The following is a 24,020-nucleotide window of genomic DNA, read 5'->3' as shown; positions in this document are numbered from 1 at the left end:
AATATTCGTCAAGTCTATTCAAGTAGTTTTTGGTTTGTTATATAAACTATGTTGTTATTTTGATGTGGCAGATTTGATTTAGTATTACACTGAGCAGTTCCAACTCTGTACAATTGTATTCCATGCTGAACTTATTAAATTATAATTCGCGCTATTCAGAGTCGTCTTTTGTTACAAGAGCTAGTCCCAGAGTTAAGGTCCGTGCAGACTTGTCATACTGTTTATTGTGTGTGTGTGGTTCCAGGCCAACACATTTCCCAGTCACAGATACACCCAGTTTCTATTTGTGACAGCTGTATCGTTGTAGGTTTATTTGTAAATATGCCTGGACAAAAAAAGTAAACAGTTATCCTTATATATATCGTTTAGATATTGACCACTTTTTTGTGTCTTTAAAACCTTTGTTTAAGTTAGATTAGGGGTCTCAAAAAGATAGAATTTTACTCATTTGTCAAATACTTAATTGATAGGGGTGCCGCTGTGGTTTTGTTACACCACACTTTCATATAATTTATATTTTAAAAATGTATACCTTTTCATATATTGTGTAGGTAAAAATGTAACCTTGAAAAGGTGACCTATTCACGCGGCACGTCCTATCACCTTATATATAGGAAGTCCTCCCTTATCCCACGAGAGGTCATTTGATTTTGATTTCATTGAAAGAACTATACTTGTTGTCACCTTGGACTTGGTCAAATCCAACCTGCGAATTTTGTGGCCTTCCGGTCGATATTGTAAGCAGACGTCTATGTTATAGGACATGAGACATATAAAAATGTTGAAAATAATTTTATTCAAATGACTTTTACCTAAAATTGACCTTGTTGCCTGATGCATCTATACTATAAGATTTTATCCGGTTTGTCTACGAGCTGACGATCGTCTGAAGTTTTATATAATAATAAATAGTTAGTGCATGTAATGCATTTTATAAATACATATAATAGTAACTTCACCATTTGGAACTCTTGGTTTAAAATTTAAAAAGGTCACAAATTCCTCCTTGCTTTATATTTAACACTTCTCTCAACACGCCAAAATTGTTATGATTTACAATAAAGAGAAACTATCATCCTCCACACACATGGCAAAGAAAACAATGATATATAATTTCCTATTCAGATGAATTAATAATTAGAATAAAAATGTTCTAAGGTTCATGTATTAACTTTTTAAAGCAACTTGTTCTATTATTAACAAGTGAATGTACAACTAAGAGTAGTCGGGACCACTCTCACAAAAAATATCAAGTGAAGCTATTGCGAATTGTTCTTGGTACACCCCTAAGTTGCTAAGTTTGTTTTAAGAACACTTAATAACTGACCATTTACGAATTATTTTGTGTTACTGGAATTAGTAAGATCGCTTTAAGGTAGACCTAAGAATCTTTTTTTTTCAAAACATTAAGGGCTGTCAGTCATTATAAGATAGGTCTGAGGTTGGGTCTTGTTACATTCTTAAATCTTAAGACGCCCTTTAGCTTTCGTAAGACATAAGAATGCATCTTGCTACCGGCCCCAGAACTGTGTCGTTACTACGAAATTCAAAACAGATTAACTATTCACAGACTTTTACGTCTTGCCGTTGTCTATCCGCATTTGAATTGTAAACTATTAGTCATGGTAAAACTTGGCTCAATAGCAATAAAGGATGGCCAGTGCTCTTTATGCCGTTGTTATTCTACAGATGTCGTTCAACACTTTTAATGTTATACTGTGAAAAACTTTTGGATGCAAGAAATAACATGTTTTTCGGAATTGTTGATGTTTTACCAGTCTAGGAATCTGTACGCTTTTTTCAGCAAAATGATAGCAATGTAATCGTAGCCTTACTTGGTGGTATTACAGATTTATGCAATCTGTGAACTCTGACAACTGGAGAAACATGATGTGTTGCTTGGCAGATCATATATTTCATCTGTACGGAAAATTTAACGGCGAATTATCTGAGCATAGGTTTAATTTTGGTCACTAAAATATCTGAGCTAAACAAATGTAGCATATAGATATACATATATATAAGTAACACTGTTTTTTGTTTGTTTGTGTGTGCTTTAATTGTAGTCTGTAATTATATGTTGTTCATTTCTTTTAATTAGGTTATTTGTGTTATAAAATGTAAATCTTCAGTATAATGGAGGAAATAAAGAGAATCAATCAATCAATCAATCATGCAAATGCATAGATGAAGGCTTATAATACAAACGCAACACATTACAGTACTTATATATATATATATATATATAACTCGTCTAAACATCAACCCAACAATGTTAGATCTGTAAATTTGCTTTCGCAAATTTTTTGTTCTTCCCTCGCCGGGATTCGAACCCATGCTACTGTGATATCGTGACACCAAATCGCCTGCACTGCAGCCGTCCCGCTAGACCACACGACCACCTGGGCTCTCAAAAAAAGAGCTTTCGCTGGCCGTGTGTTACCTTTCCTCGTCAGTTTTAATCTAGCGGCGTACTACAGTACATGATATATAAGGCATGAAGATGTTATTGTTACAGATCAGCTAAATTATCTATAGTAAAGGATCCTACAAATTAATGTAATATATATATATTTATATATAATGTCTAAAAATAGCAACAATCAACATTCAATCTATTTAAGCGTGGATCAGTTTGTGAAAATAAACTGATACAGTTACTGAATTAAAATTATATAAATGTCTAAGAATATAACTTAAACACACTAATTAATACATTAAAACAGTTCTATTAGATGTTAAATAGAAATACGCAATATTTCGCTAAACAAATTAGCTTCATCAGGCGTGTGCATCTCTCAAGGTGAAATCGGATGCATGACAATATATATTTATATATATATATATATACAATTCGTCTAAACATCAACCCAACAATGTTAGATCTGTAAATTTGCTATATAAACGCCTAAAAAAGTGTACACAACAACTCCAAATACATAAAAAGGTAACTATAAATGTAATTATTTAGAAATATTTCAGATAACAGATATCCTTCGTCAGTCAGATTCTGATGTTAAATGAATCATCTTTAAGTCTTCTTAGATTAAACTGTTACTAAATCTTGAAATTTATACAATAAAAAAGTCAAACCAAACATCAGTTAAGACGCTTGCATCATTCTAAAAATTTGTTAAACATGACATAGGTTATATGGCTTATTACAACAGAGAGCTCATATGTATGCTTTAAATACAAATAATATTGTGCGATTTTAACCAGCACAATTCTAAAACTTTATCGGGAACGACAATTATGATGGTATAACATGTATAAGCATGATAACGTCTGTAAAATTACCAAATAGACAGCACTGAATGATCTAAATTTTAAAATATTTGAAATTGACAGAGTAAAGTAGCTACAACAGAGTCTGAATATTTAAACATCGCGAACAAACGGCCGTTAAAATGTAATAATAATTTTTGACTAAGTATAACTAGAAGAACGTGGCTTGGTACTTGTACATCCCTAAAAAAATTAAGCAATTTAAATTGGTATCTTCAACAAATTTAATGAAAGTCTGTGAACAGCGATGGTACTCCAAACCGCGTTGGTCCGGTGAAATGTGATGGCTTGGCGCTGAAGTGGGGTTTTGATTACGATGAAGTCCGATGGTACCAAAATAACGCTAACTTTGTTGTAGCTTCGTCGAAAAATATTGGTGGTTACGCTGAAGTACGTCGAATTAAATTAATTATGTTGTGGGTGTTTTTAAGGTTCGCATATCAATGTAGACGTTAGTTTGTTAGTGGTAGTTTTAAAAAAATCAAATATAATTAGGTTAAAACAAAACAAAACTTAATAAGAGTAACCAATATTATAGATCGTTTTACTACAACTGGAGAAAATATGGAATGTCTGGTATTCATATACTAACAAAATTGAAATAAAAATAAAAAAATCGCATAATAATAAGACATCTGCTGAATTAAAACAAGCCACCTTTATATACATATATATACACAATATATACAACATATAAGTGAAGAAGTGCATAATTAACCTCCGAAAAATCATGTTAATTTAAAATTATGCAAAGCAAATATGATTGTATATCTATATTTCTGACTGAAATATGGACCCCTATATGATGTTTGAAAACATAAATAACTTGGGTTTCGAATCATTTGATTTGCCGGAATCCCATTGGTCAACTATGATCTCGAATTGATGTATTACATTTTATTTCTTCAATATTGACAAAAGTTCACAACAAGTACTATAAATAACTATGATTGTTACACAGGGAATGAAAAAGATGACTAATATTAAAAGCTGTATAATTGTTATGTTCTCCATTCTTTAAAACGCACAAACAATTGTCTTTTAGACTATATATATTGCTCCTCTATGTCGTTGTCAATGGTCTGTTTTAGACAACATCCACACCCCGCTGCTTTCCTGTTAATAAAAATGAATGTAATTGCTTTCGCGTAAATTTTTTCAGCTTTGAAGAAATTCGTTAGATTTGTTATTTTTAATTAAGTGAAGTAAACTGAACATTAATAACAGGCAATTTACGTATAAATATGTTTTGCAGTATTCATTTTTTATGTACTGGTTCGTTGCGATATTTAATTTAGTAAATATGTATAGTTGGATATAAAAGGAAATGCTCTCGGAATGTGGTATTTCGTTTCGCACGTTGTAAGTTGTAAATTTGAAGGACACTATTCTTTTCTTGAGTTTTGAAGAAATGCACTTGTAAAGCCTTTACAATACTTCACGAAATTTCAATCTTTCTGATTTTAGATTTTCTGCAATACCATTTTGGTAAGTTTTCAAGACCATATTTGGACATTAACATTATTCTTCGTTCATAACATAAAAATCAATGTTCCAAATTAATCAAGCAAGGTTGATCTTATAGATATATCTACTTTTTTTTAGTGAAACTGTCCATAATGGCCTCACAGTTTTAAGTATGTATGCATCTTTTGGATTCATTTAGTTATGAGAGTTACTAATTAAGATATACAAGAAAGTGTGTCGGTTGCACGCCTTTATAAGGTTTATTTTTCTTATTTTATTTCATTTAAGTACATTCTCAATCATATGTATTATGCCATTTTTTGCCTTATTACATAACATGCATAAAGGATGCACTTATCGGGCTTCAACGGAACAAAATAGATGTACTGACATATCAGTAATACTGTACATTTAAACGTCATACATTGGCAATAACAACACGTACACTCTTTACAGCCAATGTGTGTTTAATAACAATTACTTTACACAATAACATATAGTTTTGAACTTTATTTCCTATATATAAACTTTCAAGTTTTTTAACAAAAGTTCTTGTATAGTTCAAATTACCCTTTTTTTATAACTCCAAAATTTAACAGTACAGCAACAGATTAAGTAAAACCACCAACAACGGTCCCGTTAATCGTTGTAAATTCCTCGAACTCTTTGAGGTTACATCTGAAATATATTGACACTTAAAGTTCTTTTAATTTTTACTGGTACAAGCCCCATCATCATTGTATGCTACGCGCATGTACAATTAATATTGAATCTTCTTGTATAAAGATTGGTCCTTTTTGGATTATTAATATATTTAGGAATATGTCAACATATTAAATTGTATAGTATTCACACTTATAAAAATATATAAAAAGAATTCTGAACTCCAAGGCAATACACAAGGTGAAGCCTGGCTGAATAGCTGGTGAACCTCCCCTTGTAAGCAATTGATTTTATTTCCTTTATATGGACAGTATTGGATAAGCCACCAAACACACAACATAGGGTACTGTTACAATAATAGGGATCTGAACGGTAATTTTGATCTGAACATTTATTTAAATCAGAACAATACATTATTGCATCCTTTTCAGTTTAAAAGTTAATTTTCAGACTTATCTACTACAAAACAGACTTTTCACAAGTAGTCAATTAAGATTTGTTCAGTCTATGTTCAGACTGTTCAATAGCTTATATTTACATGTACACATCAGCATGTGAAAATTAGTATGTGTAACTCAAAACAATTACACACTATTCTTGTATAATCATACGTACTTGCTGTTCCATAGATACACATAATAAATTATAGAGTGATATTTATAGCATTACTTTTATAAGAAACCTATCTATAATTAATATATATACTCCTCAAAATGTTAATGAATTCATTATTATAACATTGATTAAATTAATTTAAAATATCGTTATACATTTAATGTTGTTAATGCTTCTACAGAAGTTTAAAATAAGTTCATTAATCTGAGTAATTTACCTTTTCCCCTATAACTTGTTTAAATTAAAGTACTGATGTTCTGAACATCAGATGACCGCAAGTTCTTGTGGATGGTCAAAAGCACTTGTCACAGAAAAAAAATCACATCTCTATACCTGAAACTGATGTTAATGTACAGAGGTATATTTTTTTTCTGAGACAAGTTCGTGCGTGGATGATGAATAAATGACAGGAAATTCAACCTCACCGTAATAACTAACATGTAAATAAACTCATCATAGATACCAGGACTAAATTTTGTATATACGCCAGGACGCGCGTTTCGTCTACAAAAGACTCATCATTCACGCTCGAATCCAAAAAAGTTTAAAAGGTCAAATAAAGTACGAAGTTGAAGAGCATTGAGGACCAAAATTCCTAAAAGTTTTGCCAAATCCAGCTAAGGTAATCCATGCCTGAGGTAAGGGATATAAGGCCGATAACAGTCCATTCTGTAAAATATTGGACAATTCTGAGGCCGCAGGCCAAAAACCTGTTCAACATTTTACGGAATGGACTATTAGAGGCTTATATCTTGATTAAAACATTATTTAACACGTCGAAAAAGGTAACTCAAAAGAAAAAGCAAGCAAAGATTTATTTTCATCCAAGTATGAAAATTGTTATGTGAATAAACTTTCTTTACATTAAAATATATTCTTTATGTTGGCCCCTTTAAACAGTAGCTCAACTTAAAAATAGACAAAAGGTCAGTACAGCTGAAGGTAAACACCATAAATTGCTACATGAAGAATAACACAAAGGGCATGCTTATCATGATTTTTTTCGTGCGCACGGGCTACTCATATTTTCCGCTCATAGTTTCCGTGAATACCTTTACATGCGGTTTGTGTTTCAAAATGGATAACATGATGAAAGTATATTCTTAATGCAAAAACGAAGGAAGAGATGTCGTTATTAGTGATTGTGTTGTTTCAAACTTTGGATTAAAATCAAATGTGTATTCAGAATCTATTATTTCAGTGTGGATTACAAAGAGGATATAGTCAAAGCAGCTAATGCAAGTTTTATATAAATTATATTTCAAAATTTAGTTCTCTCCTGTTAATTTCTTGCTTCTTCACGGGTTTTATTTTTTACTAGGTGAATGAGAAAAAAAATAGCATATGAAAACAGGTTCTTTTTTAATCATATCCGAGTGCACCGCAGTCGATTTTATTTCAAATATACAATTAATATGAACAAATGAAGAGATAACAACATGCAATCAGTTATATCCTTTTGTTGGAATTTTCAAGAGACTGTTATTATTTACCCAAACGGTACCACCTGAATACCCCCCGCCCTTTTGTTCTGTTTTTTTTTCTTTCTGCAAGGTCGTGTCGTTCTTTTTTTCGTTTATTTGTGTTTTGAGTCCCTTGTGTTTTTATTTTTTTAAATGTGATCGAAACGTAATTTTGTCTCGATTTTCTTTTAAAAAAAAACTTTTATAAAACGATCACTGCGAACAAAGTGCGAATCGGACACAAGATTGTTTTTTTCTACAGATAAAATGCTGTAATATCTTCCTTTATTCTGCTTCCCATATTCATCGTCGTTCATAAGCGAAGTGATTCATTATATTCATATTTAAGCAATAACATCAGACTTAAAAAAACAGCAACTTGTAAATCAACGCCGAAATCTGAAAATTATAAAAACTGTTTTAGTCCCCTACACAGGCAAAATTGCAACGCATGTAAACGCATGTTTACCAGGAATTTACCGTACGTTTCTAAACATGACAGAAACGCATGTTTGGAGCACCGTACGTTAAACGCATGTTTGGAGATAGTATTGTTTACATGCGTTTATGGGAAACATGCGTTTGAAAACACATGGTTAACGCATGTTTATATGTGAAACATGCGTTTGAAGACACATGGTAAACGCATGTTCATGGTAACCGTATGTTTGAGAATATATGGTAAACAGTTATTCATAAACCCTATGGTAAACATATGTTTGGATGATGGTTGCTTTACTTCCAGTTGCAGGTCAGATGCATATTCAGGCTATGAGATCATGATAATCAGAAATGAGATCTAACCCTAATTTGTATAAGACTGACACCCTAACTCACAAAGTAACAGTTTGCAGGAAGATATGTCACACTACCTGGACACAAAATTTTAACTATGTGTTAATTCAGTCTTTGTTTTTACTTCTTAATGCTTTTTGCCTAGCAAAACAGCTTATACCAGTTTTAAAGTCTTTGCATTGACTCGGTCCCTGTTTTAACCTTTAATAACCTCCTGCACTCAAGGCAAGCACTTTCAGACTAACTGAGGTGTTCTAATAACATGTAGGTTATATGAACAAAACATGTCATGATTATCACTGAACTAGTATTGTTTTGGGGCCCGCTGAAGGACGCCTCAGGGTGCGGGAATTTTTCGCTACATTGAAGACCTGTTGGTGACATTCTGCTGTTGTTTTTTCTATGGTCGGATGGTTGTCACTTTGACACATTCCCCAATTTCATTCTCATTTTTATCATGATGTGAATTATGCTTTTGAAATAAAACTGTCATGGTATCAATTATATGTTGCATCATATGGGCATTTCGTCTGAATGCAGATGTTTCAATCAATAAAGAATCTACAGTTATACAGTTTGCACTTTGACATGTTTTTTTTTTGAATTTTTAAGAGCGCTTACAAATTGTATCATTAAGATGAGAACCCCTTAACCATCCCATCAGCTTAAGATTAAACCAATTTTGATACATGCACGTTTCCTTCAAATGGCATGATTGATAATAAATTCTCATCTTTGGTAAAAGAATATATTTTCAAAATTTGTTAATAGTATAATAAAATGTAACACAAGTTAAAGTCTATTTCTTCATCTTTTTTTTTCTTCTTTAAACACTTTCTTTCCATGGCAGATTCTGAAATAAAGCAAGATGCAAAGTTTATTATAACAAACAACTAACTATCAATTTATTTTTATTTTAAAACAAGCAAAATAATCAAGTTAAGGTTAATATTATTATTAATTACAGTGATACATGAACATCTGTATATTTACAAGCATTCTGTCAGTGTTGCATTGCAATATAGTCCCCTACCAGTTAAATTTCATTGTATTGGAACAAATTTCTAACTTTATCTATAACTTGTCATGGTGTAAACTATATAACAAATACCAAATCAATATCTTCAAGCATGATTAAACAAGAATGTGCCAAAGTACACGGATGACCCACTCGCACTATCATTTCCCATGTTCGATGGACCGTGAAATTGAAAAAAAAATCTAATTTGGCATTAAAATTAGAAAGATCATACCATATGGGAACATGTATACTAAGTTTCATGTTGATTGGACTTCAACTTCATTAAAAACTACCTTAACCAAAAACTTTAACCTGAAACTGACACTTTCATTTTCTATGTTTAGTGGACCGTGAAATTGGGGTCAAAAGTCTAATTTGACTTTAAAATAAGAAAAATCATATCATAATGAACATGTGTACTAAGTTTCAAGTTGATTGGACTTAGCTTAATCAAAAACTACCTTGACCAAAAACTTTAACCTAAAGCGGGACAGACGGACGAACAGACGCACAGGCCAGAAAACATAATGCCCCTCTACTATCGTAGGTGGGGCATAAAAAAGTGTAGAAAATTAATTATTTAAGTGAATTTTGTAAGACCAAGGACTATAATTATTAATGCTCAAAATCATCAGACCATAACAAAATTTAAACTGGATCTGTAACTTGTCATGATTAAACAATATCATATCAATATCTTCAAGGATGAAGAAACAAGAATGTGTCCATAGACTAGTTCATGGATGCCCCTCGCACTATCATTTTTTATGTTCAGTGGACCATGAAATTGGGAACAAAACTCTTATTTGGCATTAAATTTAGACAGATAATATCATTGGTCTTCAACTTCATCAAAAACTACCTTGACCAAAAATTTTAACCTGAAGAAAGACGAACAGAGAAACCGACGAACAAACCGAAAAACAAAATGCCGATAAATGGGGTATAAAAAAGTGTGGAAAACTGGATGGACAGACCATAGGAAGGGAACTAAAAACAATTGAAAATAACTTAATATCAGAATACATATTTAAACAGATATCCTTTTCCTTCTCAAATAACTCATTATAACTAATAAAGGAAACAATTTTGTTTGCATCCTCAACTGTCACCTTTCTTTAGTTTTAATTGTTTGATATACTATACATGTCATTTTTAAAGCATATAGGTACACATGTTCATGTGTTTTGTCTAACTAATATAAACCCCCTCATAATCCAAATTACAAAATAATTATGTAATCCTGTTTACCACCCACTTCATTTGGCCAAAGAACACAGTTATTTCGTAGTGCATTTCTTTTAGACAATAAATTCAAATTTAAAAAATCGCACCTGCTCTTTCTCAAAAAGATTTTTACAGTGTAGTGTACTACCAGTGAGACAAATAATATAAAAATTATAGAAACTTCTACCAGCTCAAACTCAAAATATTGACAATTCTGTCACTACTGGACGAAAAAACAACTGTCCATACCAGTAACAGTCGTTGTACGACTGTCTTAGTCGGTAAAAGACAAGTAATGACTGTCAAATCTGTCATATTTCGTTGCAACAGTTCATTTATGTCTGTCCCAACTTTTCTACGGGTTGTGAAAGTCAAAAAATGCTACCATCAGTCATTTCAGAACTGTTGCAGTGGTTTACGGTGTTGTCACAGTCAAAATCTATTTATTACAGTCTTTCTAATAGTTGTGGCAGTTGCATAATGTCCGTCCCAACCTTTTAATAGTTGGGACAGTTAAAATTTCTTTTAGACAATAAATTCAAATTTAAAAAATCGCACCTGCTCTTTCTCAAAAAGATTTTTACAGTGTAGTGTACTACCAGTGAGACAAATAATATAAAAATTATAGAAACTTCTACCAGCTCAAACTCAAAATATTGACAATTCTGTACATGTGTTGAGTAGTGTTAAATTCAGATTGACAGCTTCAGACGTGATAAAATTTGACCTTTTTGAACTGGAACAAATCACCCAAGATTCAGCACCCAATTTTTTTTTAACATGATATTACATCCCCCTACTTAATATTTCATACATTTAATATTAAGAAATAAATTGGGAAAGTGTATCAAATAAAACATGCAAGTTATACACTGTTTACACTAGGGACTACATGTATATTCGTAAACAACGAAAACCAAAGGACGATAACTGTGTCCTTGGACCATTTAGTGGTGATATAATTTGATTGGTTGAGGTCACAACTTAATAAAACATTTATAAATATATATATATATATATAAGCTCTTTTTATGAGAGCCCAGGTGGTCGTGTGGTCTAGTGGGACAGCTGCAGTGCAGGCGATTTGGTGTCACGATATCACATTAGCATGGGTTCGAATCCCGGCGAGGGAAGAACCAAAAATTTGCGAAAGCAAATTTACAGATCTAACATTGTTGGGTTGATGTTTAGACGAGTTGTATATACATTATGTATACAGCCATGTATCACCATCATTGATGGCGATCCGATGGATACATCTGTTGTAGAGTTGTCACTGACTCAGACGTACTTATAAATATAATTATTTTCTGTGACTGTATATTACATTAATTTGTAGGATCCTTTACTATAGATAATTTAGCTGATCTGTAACAATAACATCTTCATGCCTTCTATATCATGTACTGTAGTACGCCGCTAGATTAAAACTGACGAGGAAAGGTAGCACACGGCCAGCGAATGCTCTTTTTATGAGAGCCCAGGTGGTCGTGTGGTCTAGCGGGACGGCTGCAGTGCAGGCGATTTGGTGTCACGATATCACAGTAGCATGGGTTCGAATCCCGGCGAGGGAAGAACCAAAAATTTGCGAAAGCAAATTTACAGATCTAACATTGTTGGGTTGATGTTTAGACGAGTTGTATATATATATATTTTTCCCCTTTTCTTTATTGCTATTATGTATGTTTTTGTGGAGAAATAACCTCTGAAATTAAAACAATTAAAACATTGATTTTATTATAACTTACTGATTTAAGGATTATGTACCCATCTTATGTCCCTATGATTAGTAAACAAGAATGTGTCCATAGTACACGGATGCCCCACTCGCACACTCATTTTCTATGTTCAGTGGACCGTGAAATTGGGGTCATAACTTAAATTTGGAATTAAAATTAGAAAGATCATATCATAGGGAACATGTGTTCTAAGTTTCAAGTTGATGTAACTTTAACTTCATCAAAAACTACCTTGACCAAAAACTTTAACCTGAACTTCGCACTATCATTTTCTTTGTTCAGTGGACCATGAAATTGGGGTCAAAACTATATTTTGGCATTAAAATTAGAAAGATCATATCATGGGAAACATGATTACTAAGTTTCAAATTGATTGAACTTCAACTTCTTCAAAAACTACCTTGACCAAAAACTTTAACCTGAGGCGAACGGACGCACAGACGGACGCACAGACGGACACACAGACGGACGGACGGACGAACGAACGGAGGCACAGACCAGAAAACATAATGCCCCTCTACTATCGTAGGTGGGGCATAAAAATCACCCGTCATTTTAAGTGATTATTTCATAGTCAACTTTTAAAACTACACAAAAAGTTATATCAAGAGAAATATATTGACTGCGGACAAGGCCAAAGTTTATGTGCTTCTCTTGGTTAATATATAATCTCCTTGGAAATGAGAAGTACATATCTTACTTCAACCAATAAGAAGTATTATTGACAAGTTTATGGTTAGTTATTTCTTGCTTTCTTTTAAACTGACCTAATTATAATCATGAATTTTAACAAATCTTAAAAAATTTCTCCTATGTCAACAAGAGTGCACACGCTGAAATGTCTCGCATTCTTTACTAATCATTGATATTATGTTGATAGTCCTAAGTTAAAAACTGTCACATAAACTTAACATTAACACGTTTGATTTGTTGCCTCTTTGACACATTCCCTATTTCCAAACTCAATTTTATTATTTTTAGAACTTGTCTTGCTGATCATTTTTATACGACCGCAAAAATTTTAATTTTTCGTCGTATATTGCTATCACGTTGGCGTCGTCGTCTTGCGTCGTAGTCGTCCGAATACTTTTAGTTTTCGCACTCCAACTTTAGTAAAAGTGAATAGTGAAATTTTGACACAAGGTTTATGACCACAAAAGGAAGGTTGGGATTGATTTTGGGAGGTTTGGTCTCAACATTTTAGGAATTAGGGGCCAAAAAGGGCCCAAATAAGCATTTTCTTGATTTTCACACTATAACTTTAGTTTAAGTGAATAGAAATCTATGAAATTTTGACACAAGGTTTATGACCACAAAAGGAAGGTTGGGATTGATTTTGTGAGTTTTGGTTCCAACAGTTTAGGAATTAGGGGCCAAAAAAGGGCCCAAATAAGCATTATTCTTGGTTTTCGCACAATAACTTTAGTATAAGTAAATAGAAATCAGTGAAATTTAAACTCAAGGTTTATGACCACAAAAGGAAGGTTGGGATTGATTTTGGGAGTTGAGGTTCCAACAGTTTAGGAATTAGGGGCCAAAAAGGGGCCCAAATAAGCATTATTCTTGGTTTTCGCACCATAACTTAAGTATAAGTAAATAGAAATCTATGAAATTTAAACACAAGGTTTATGACCATAAAAGGAAGTTTGAGTTTGATTTTGGGAGTTTTGGTCCCAACAGTTTAGGAATAAGGGGCCCAAAGGGTTTAAAATTGAACTTTGTTTGATTTCATCAAAAATTGAATAATTGGGGTTCTTTGATATGCTAAATCTAACTGTGTATATAGATTCTTAATTTTTGGTCCCGTTTTCAAATTGGTCTACATTAAGGTCCAAAGGGTCCAAAATTAAACTTAGTTTGATTTTAACAAAAATTGAATCCTTGCGGTTCTTTAATATGTTGAATCTAAAAATGTACTTAGATTTTTGATTATTGGCCCAGTTTTCAAGTTGGTCCAAATCGGGGTCCAAAATTAAACTTAAGTTTGTTTGATTTCATCAAAAATTGAATAATTGGGGTTCTTTGTTATGCCAAATCTAACTGTGTATGTAGATTCTTAATTTTTGGTACCGTTTTCAAATTGGTCTACATTAAAGTCCAAAGGGTCCAAAATTAAACTAAATTTGATTTTAACAAAAATTGAATTCTTGGGCTTTTTTGATATGATGAATCTAAACATGTACTTAGACTCACAGCATTGTGCAATAGCAAATATTTTCAATTGCACAGTATTGTGCAAAAGCCAGAAATATCTAATTGCACAATATTGTGCAATAGCAAGAAATTTTCTATTGATTGGAGTTATCTTTCTTTGTCCAGAATAGTAGTTGAGTCAACTTAAATCATTGTTTTATACAATATACATTCACTTTTACTACCAACTGATAAATTAAAACAATCTTTACCATTCAGTGATAACAAGCACCTTTTGTTACATTTTAATATTTTATGATGCATTTAAATGAGAAATTTGAATTGAGATCAGTTTTGGAAAAAGGGAAAGGGGGATGTGAAAAAAAAGGGGCGGGGTCAATTTTTCTCATTTCTGATTTCATAAATAAAAAGAAAATTTCTTCAAACATTTTTTTGAGAGGATTAATATTCATCAGCATAGTGAATTACTCAAAGGCAAAACAACTTTTAAGTTCATTAGGCCGCCACATTCATTCTGTGTCAGAAACCTATGCTGTGTCAACTATTTAATCACAATCCAAATTTAGAGCTGTATCCAGCTTGTATGTTGTGTCCATACTTGCCCCAACCGTTCAGGGTTCAACCTCTGCGGTCGTATAAAGCTGCGCCCTGCGGAGCATCTGGTTCAATTTTTTGTAATTTAAAATTTCTCTCAATCTATACTGTTTTAAAGTTTTTTAAATACAGATACATGCATGTGTAATATACAAAAACCAAAACAAAGGTCAAATTTGTCATTTCAGGGCTACAAATCCTATTAGAAGTTGTCTGACAGTTCTGCCTCTATCAGATTTTCTTTGTTATGAAGGTTTTTAAAATAATTGACAAATCTTGCATTTCACACTAATGTTCTATTTTTATGCATGTCAGCCATGTGACTTTGGTTGGCAAGTGGGGTCATCAGACAATTTTTTTTTCACCCTTTCCTCCATGGATTTTTTTTTACATACTTGATTGCATAGGATTTTTTCATTAAAAAAAATTATCAGGTTTAAAGTATTACATGTATTAATGCATTGCCAAAAGAAATATTTCATCAATAAAATTCCAGTAAGACATTTTCATGAATATCCTTTTTATAAAACATGCAATTTTTTTAAAGTCTGATAAAGTTTTTTCGTAGGCAATACGTTTCAACTAAGGGACTACACAGGCATCTAAAGGCGCAATTATGGAGTAAAGGGGGTTGCGTCAAAAGGTGTCATTATGGAGGAAAGCAAAGATACTCTAATGATGATTGTGACCAAGTTTAGTTGAATATGGCTTATTACATCATGTACATTGTAGTAGTTTCAGAGAAGATTTTCGTAGAAAATAATAAAAAGACACCAAGTAAAAAGAAAAGGCAATTTGACCCTTTTGGCTAGTTTAGCTAAAAAGAACCAGTAAAGTAGAGTAAAGAGAGCTTCCAATGCAATTTTATATAAAATTGACCAATTAAAATAAATAGTTTGTCACTGCTAAAATGGTTAATTTTCAAACTAAAATTTTCAAAGTAACCCAAGAATAAAAATTGTCACCTCTATGACCTCAACATTTACTTGTACATTGTACATGTAAGTCTGAAAACAAAAAAATATTTAAACAAAGGCATAACTTTCATGACATACCTCTCATCACACAATTGCAATGTTTCATTGGCCGCTGCTCCTTATTTGCACATGAATCAATACAGCACTTTTCAAATCCACTACTAGTCTATATATAAATATAGAAAGCATTGCCTCTAGTGACTTCTGTTTTGTTGATTGTCTTCTCCTACTTCTTTTAGTACATGTACTTTCATTAAAAATGCTAAAAGAAAAATGTTTAATTGCATAAACATGATAAAAGGAATTAAGTTATGATACATGTAACTGGCAAAATTGCCTTACTTTGGCATTTCAAAATAAGACCAACAGATTTGCCCTAAAAATATGACTTTACAAAAAGCATTTCATTATTTTAATGTTCTTACGCATCATATTAAATCACTATGATCAATACGATAGTTTTATGAAAGAAAGTGGTTATATTGCATCTCTGATTTTGTTATGATTAATAAATAAATTAATGCCAATCTTTGGGCAAAAAACATGATATTAATTAAGGAATTTGAAATTTGAAGTTATACAAAGATGTTAAATTTGGTCAATGAAAATCATACATTGACCTATGGATATTTGTTTTTTGTGTTATATGTACATATGTATAGGAAGATGTGATATGAGTGCCAATGAGACAACTCTCCATCCAAGTAACAATTTATAAAAGTAAACCATTATAGGTCAAGGTGCAGCCTTCAACACAGAGCCTTGGCTCACACCAGACAGCAAGTATGTATGTATCACGATTTTGTGCTGTATTCGTGTCAGTTCTGACTTTATTACACCTATAGATAATAAAATTGAGAATAGCCTATCAAACAATCTAGATCTAATGCCCAAATTATTAATTTCTTTAGAATTACAGCCACACGATTAATGATCTGCCTTTCCAAAATGAAAATGACATGAAAAAAATAGTATAATAACATAGCATCCCCCCTTTATAAAGTGACTTGTATATATTTATTTCCTACACCATAAAAATTCTTTTGTGTCTTGCTTTCAATATTCAAGATTCAATATTTTATTTAAGTCTCATCACATACATTTTGTACAATTACATTCATTACACAATAAAATATTCATACAGGTACATAAAACATACATGTATAACAACAAACTTTAAATTCACATTGTATGTGCCAATCTTAAAAGATTTATGAGATAAAATTGAGAATGGAAATTGGGAATGTATCAAAGAGACAACAACCCGACCATAGAAAAAACAACAGCAGAAGGTCACCAACAGGTCTTCAATGTAACGAGAAATTCCCGCACCCGGAGGCGTCCTTCATCTGGCCCCTAAACAAAGAGACTGTATAATCAATACTACTAAAAAACAATAAGATATTGTACATATTATATATAATATATATTTGCTTATGAATATCATTAAAATACAGCATAATCAATTATATAAAAAACCATTCCTTCTGAGTAAAATGCTATAGCAGGTTCTGACGACTTTCAAAAACTTTATCATTATTGAATAAAACGAGGGGTATTTGCGAAAAATACCAGTCTTGAGAATGAATTTCCCTCGTCTTATGGCTCATTAAATTAAACATTCTCTCGACTGGTATTTTTCACAAATACCCTCCTTAACATGATATACATGTATCTGTTTAATATTAAAACTATTGATTTTAACATAAAAATCTAAAAGTTGATTAAATTATAAGTAATTTAATTTGTTTTATTGTTTTATTGTATATCACAGTTTTTCTTAGTGGTCAATGGTTTTTAGGGTGTTTGGTGGTGTTTTTGGTGTTGAAAAGACACACCCCTTTGGATTTCATGTTTTTATGCTCGGGATTTCGAAATCAGCACCACTCCAACCCTCCTACCCCCTAGAAGACAAATACTTTGTTTAAACAAGACCATGTTCTCACCAGAAGGTCATGAAAAAGCGACCCTGTTCTTACAAGCAGGACATGAAAAGGGACCCTGTTCTAACCAGCAGGGCATGAAACAGCAACCCTATGTTTTGGCACATTTGTACTATAAAAATTTAGTTAGTAACACCCTTTTCCCAGATACAAACCTACCATTCATATGTCGGATAGTGTTGTATTATTATATTTTATGATATAAACTGAACATGATCAATGAAACTAAAACTTGAAGTACAGTATGGAGAGGGTGGTAAAGGGGGTTGAATTAATTGGTTTACGGCTTTTAAAAAAAGTATTTTTTGACGATCCCTGCCAAATGTTTGAATTTTATTTGAAAATACCGAGCACGCAAAATAAGACTCTGAAAATCACGATGCACGTTAAATTAAATAAGCAGAACACGTTGAACGAGGCACCCGTCTTGCACGACTGAACGTCAAATAAAAAAGTAAAAGCACGTTGAACGTCAAATAAAAAACGGTGATCACGTTGCACGAAAATAACCCTTTACCACCCTCTATGGAAGATGTCTTTACAGAGTATGGACGATGAGTCCGAGATTACTCTGACGTCCAATGGCTGTTTTGCCAGACAAGCTGGGGCCGTCCAACAGCTGTTTTGCCAGACAAGCTGGGGCCGTCCAACAGCTGTTTTGCCAGACAAGCTGGGGCCGTGGGACGTCCCACGGCCCCAGCTTGTCTGGCAAAACAGCAGTTGGACGTCAGAGTAATCTTGGACTAATGGACGATGTGCATGGTGTGGCGGTATATGGCCGACACGGAGATAATTTAATGCTTACATCTTTCTGCTTATCCATTTAAAAAATGTGAATGATAAATTTATTTTTACCTTTCCTTGGTGCTTTCCAAGTCAGTCATAAAAACAAAAACACTTTCGTTGCGTTGACTTTCATTTCAATCGTTCCCCGGTTTCTTCCAGTTAATCTACAAGTTATCTATTTCCATTTATTTGTTCATCGGTTTGACCGTCAGTTTGAACAACCAGAGTTGTTTATACCATATATCTCTGACTGTTTCCATTCTTTCAGTTTGTTTTAAAAATTGAAACTCCATCGCCAGCTCGTGAGCGTCCATGGTATTGCGTCATAGTATACAAAATGGTATATATTGTGAAAAATTGAGAGACATACAGGAACATTTCCTAAATATTATACTAGTAAAGTTATATGACTGTGTTGATATGAAAGTGTATAATGAAATACTATCATCAGAAGACTTACAACTCAAAGTTATTATTGACTGTTCATCCTTTGAATTCCTAGACGAATCCAACATCTCTAATATTGAATGTGTATCTAGAGGTTATTGTTATAGACTACATCAAAGAAGAGCTTCGCTACTTCAAATAACCTAGTTATCGTTATTATTCAATTGACAATAATCTTGAAACTGTGATTAATTCCATGCGAAGAACTTTTTTGAACTGTGCAAGTAGAAGTATGAATAAGCCAGGAGTGGAGTCATGTACATATTTGCCTTAAAGTTTATATATTAAATTTCCCATGATTTAAAGTAAATTTAAATTCCCATTAAAATACATATTAACTTCCCATTTATGGTCACTATTTGTATATACCTGGTTAACATAAAATTCATGATGAAACCCATAATAAATCATGTAGTTAAGGTGTGATTGAGCCCCTGTATATAGCAACTCCCAAGTTACACCGTATGGTGGTGGCCTGACAGAGGCGGAACTTACAGATTAGGTAACAGGTAACAGGTAACGGTGAGAATTCCGGGTTTTCGTACTGTCGTACATGTACGTATATGAGGGTCTAGAAACCGTATCGGGAGGGAAAAATAAAAGAATGATGGACGAATAAAAGTGCAGAATAAAGAGAGAAAAAATAAAGAAAGGAAAGAGGAGAGTAAAAAAGCAAAAAATAGAATAAAGAACAATTGAGAATCATGGGGTTCAACTTCTAAATTGTAAAGACTGAATTTTGAGAAGTTATTGAAAGTAAAGGACAAATTATAAATGAAGAAACAGAGAAAATGTTAATGGTCTAAAGATATAAAGGACCCCCATCCAGAACCTCATATTTATTTTTATTCAATTAGTTTGTTACAATTCTTTTTTTTTAAGTGGTAGTAGTTTGATAAAGTTGTAATAATTAGTGAGAGTGTTTGTGGTTTGAGTTGGGCGAGTTGTATAGAAAAGAGAAATTGAGAAGGAAGTTTATTCCCGAGAATTACAATTGTTCTAGTATCATGATTTGGCAGATTTATCATTAGAGGGACATAATTTAGTGACTATTGTTTGTCATGATTTTAACATGATAAAATGCTTCTTAATTTCAACTAATTCTAATAAGCTTCATTGAACAAGACAGTAACTACCTCAAACAATCTGACACTGACTAAGGGAAGACCATATAACTTCAAAAGGAGGGTATGTTTTTTCAAAAAAAATTCTGACCCACAATTTGATGAAAAAAATATATTCTGGTCAAGCAGATGACAAAAATATTATTCTGAATGCAGATTTCCCACATACCTTATAAATAGTGTTAAATTTTGACAAAATAATTTGATTGATAGCGTCGAAAAACTAAATAAATTTGTTTACACTTTGTGCAAAAAAAACTTCTGATTCAGAAGAATAATCATACCCCCTTCTTTTTGAAGTTTGATGCTTTCCCCCTTAATATAAGTAATATAAAGTAATATAAAATATGAAAACATATCTTTTTGAACATCAATATGTTGATAGGGTATTACTCAAAACATACGTTAACAACCTGTTTTCAAACATATGTTTACCAGGTGTTACTCAAAACATGCGTTTACCAGGTGTTTTTCCAAACATATGTAAACCACATGTTTACCAGGTGTTTCTTAAAACATATGGTAAACATATGGTCAAACGTATGTTTCTGATGTGTTTTGTAAACATGTGTTTCACATGCGTTCATCAACGCATGTTTACCACATGTTTTTCAAACCTATGGGAAACGCATGGTTTCAAACACATGTTTACCACCTGTTACTCAAAACACATGGTAAACATATGGTGAAACGCATGTTTACCATCCGTTTTCAAAAACACCTGGTAAACATGCGTTGCAATTTTTCCTGTGTAGTTCATGAAGGAAGTTCTAGATTCGCACTTAGTACACAGGATAAGGTTTAAGTTCTTCATGGCCCTTGTATTGCGGCATGATCTGTACATCTCCTCTAAAATCTCTATGTAGTTGAAGTTGTGGGTTTTTTTTGGCAAATAATTTATAAGAAATACATGAAAAACCGAAATTATGCAATATGTTTTACGAAAACTATGACTCTGAATATACATGTATATTGATTATGTTTTTTTTTTGAACATTTGCATTACAGCTGCAAATTGAATATTCTTAAAGTCGTTTCCAGAAATAAATAAATGAAAAATAGATAAATACATGCTCACGTGTATTTTTCTTACGCTTGGCAACTTAATTGCTTTTCTTAGCTTCGTGAAATTGTTAAAATTGCGATAAAGGTTACTGAATTTACAAGGCATCCGTTACAAGTACTATATATACCATGGTTTTTACGAGTTAACATATTTAAACAAACGAATCCGAAGGATGAGTTTGTTTAAGTATGTTAATGAGTAAGACACATGGCATATAAAATTTGTAATATAAATAAAATGATTGACAGCTTCAAGACCTTCAACTAATATTGGAAATTGATCACGTTACAGTTTTATCCAATGAAATGGAAGCTCGCGCAAGTCACTTTTGCGCTTGCTTCGTGTATGATCGTCTGTGTATTTCAAGTAATAGAACCCCTGAATTTGAAGAAAGTAAAGAAAATGTCGGATTTTCCCGATTTTTTTTTTAGTTTTGCGCCCCGTGTATGATTGTAGTCGCAGGTAGTTTCATAATGTCATCAGACTGAGGTAAACAAAAATGTCGGATTCCAGCGACAAGGATTAAATAATTATTCTAATCACGGTAAGAATTGGTTTTTTTTTGTTTGTTTTCTGCATGTATTATATAAATTAATCATACTTTACAGAATTTTCATCTAATTGAAAAATGCTTTTCTTCCGTTATTTTATTAGATTATTTATTAAAACACAATCTTAATGATAAAACAATATTTTAACAGTGGCGGATCCAAGGGCGTAGATAGTGTACGTCCCCTAATCATGTTTTTTGACAGATATTTGTAGCCGATATTTATTACTTTTTGTATAGGTACCACCCCCCCCCCCCCTTAAAATCGAAATTTAATTGAATTTTCGCAAAGGAAATGATAGTTTTACATTTTATTTTTTTCAAAACTGAAAGAAGAAACATTTAATTGTTTCCAAAATTACGGGAATTCGTAACAATCCTATATAGTTTGAAAAGGGTTTCTTGAAATATGGTACACATAATTTATTGCATTTTCTTATAAAATGAAAACAAATGAAGATCTTGACCTTTTAGTACGTTTTACAGTTGCCTAAATATTTTAGAGGCGGATACATTTAAAAACAAAAAAAGGTGGAGCTTCAGCCATGGAATAACATGGATTCTAGTCGAGTTGCATATTTAATTAGCAAAGTATGGTACAACATAAATTTACATATAATATACCATGGTTTTCCCTCACCACACTTGTTAAGCAAATTATTTCATATAAACATCAAAGGAAAAAATCCAATTTATGTTACAAGTAAATAATATTTTAGTTGTGTGTACACCAATAAATGTAGGGATATCATCTTTTCTCTTTCAAGACGATTAATATTTTGACGTGTTTTCTTTTTATTCTTCGCAAAATTGTGGTCCTACCTGATTTGCTTCCATTTAGACTTGTAGTCAGGTTTGCTTCTGTTGTCATCTCTACTAAATATAATGATATAAGTAATTAAGAAGAACTCATCATAGATACCAGGATTGAAATTTTATATTCACGCTAGACGCGAGTTTCGTCTACAAAAGACTCATCAGTGACATTCCAATCAAATAATCTTAAAAGGGCCAAATAAAGTACGAAGTTGAAGAGCATTGAGGACCAAAAATTCCTCAAAATTTTGCCAAATACAGCTAAGGTAATCTATTCCTTAGGTAGAAAAGCCTTAGTATTTCAAAAGTCAAAGTTTTGTTAACAGTTAATTTATAATTATGAACATATCAATGATAATTCAAGTCAACACAAAAGTGCTGACTACTGGGCTGGTGATACCCTCTTGGAATTAAAACTCCACCAGCAGTGGCATCGACCCAGTGATGGTAAATAAACTCATCATAGATACCAGGATTGAAATTTTATATTTACGAAGATATCATATTCAGATAGATGAACAACGTATATTACTGAAACAAAATATCGAAAAGAAATGTTATATGATGGTTTGTTTCCTTTCACAGTTCAAAATAGTACTACTACCAACACAAGTAAAGACAGTGTGTGCTCGCTTTGGAAGGATAAACTGTCCCTGTTTCGTTTTTTTCTTCTCCCGACACAACCTGGATTAACGTAATTGGTTATACAAAGGCTTTATTGTGACATTGACAAAAAAAGTCAGTTTATACAGAGATAGTTATCCAACACAGACCAAATTATATCGCCTAAAGGTAACCCCAAGACAACAACAATGATGATGGTGATGATGATGATGATGAGGAGGAGGAGGAGGAGGAGGAGGAGGAGGAGGAGGAGGAGGAGGAACTGGTTGACGCATTTAGTAGAAAATTAAACAATGAAACATAACAACCTTAATAGAAGACATCACCATTAACAGTAGACGTGACGTCACATTATCCTTATTTTCGTTGCATTTAGTAGAAAAATAAACACTGAAACACAAAAACTTTAATATATGACGTCATCATTAACAGTAGATGTAACGTAATGGAAATTCTATGAAATTTCATAAACCCATACGGAACCATAGGGGGTCATCACGTGACGTGAAATTCGATAATTTAAAGGATAGTGAATTCAAATAACTATTCATAAAACAATGTTCATGTTATACGTTTTAGGAGAAATTGTACACACTTGTCTAAAATAAAAATACATCTAGCGTCACTATTGTTCTTATTCTGATAACTGTTATGTGGTCAT

General features: G+C 32.4%; 1 protein-coding gene and 1 long non-coding RNA gene across 3 annotated transcripts in view; both read right to left on the bottom strand.

Annotated features, from left to right (window-relative positions):
- Positions 1-3,927: 3,927 nt before the first annotated feature.
- LOC139515630 (leucine-rich repeat-containing protein 24-like) overlaps positions 3,928-24,020 on the bottom strand; it is a 58,245-nt gene continuing 38,152 nt past the window's right edge. The window contains exons 12-14 of the mRNA XM_071305257.1: positions 22,742-22,792; positions 5,326-5,433; positions 3,928-4,404 (exon numbers count right to left, since the gene is read on the bottom strand). Of these exons, the coding sequence (XP_071161358.1) occupies positions 5,348-5,433; positions 22,742-22,792 (137 nt within the window). The 3' untranslated portion in view covers positions 3,928-4,404; positions 5,326-5,347. The remainder of the gene's footprint in view (positions 4,405-5,325; positions 5,434-22,741; positions 22,793-24,020) is intronic.
- Positions 9,026-19,049, bottom strand: LOC139515631 (uncharacterized). 2 transcript variants are annotated; one of them, XR_011662815.1, is made up of 3 exons: positions 18,802-19,049; positions 16,082-16,265; positions 9,026-9,144 (listed from the first exon to the last, which is right to left on the bottom strand). It is a non-coding gene; the product is annotated as an uncharacterized lncRNA (long non-coding RNA). The 2 variants fall into 2 exon arrangements; XR_011662814.1 differs by lacking the exon at positions 9,026-9,144 and adding an exon at positions 12,198-12,244.

Source organism: Mytilus edulis, chromosome 3 (genome assembly GCF_963676685.1).
Source record: "Mytilus edulis chromosome 3, xbMytEdul2.2, whole genome shotgun sequence".
Lineage (NCBI taxonomy): Eukaryota > Metazoa > Mollusca > Bivalvia > Mytilida > Mytilidae > Mytilus > Mytilus edulis.
This window is presented reverse-complemented; position numbering and strand designations above follow the sequence as displayed.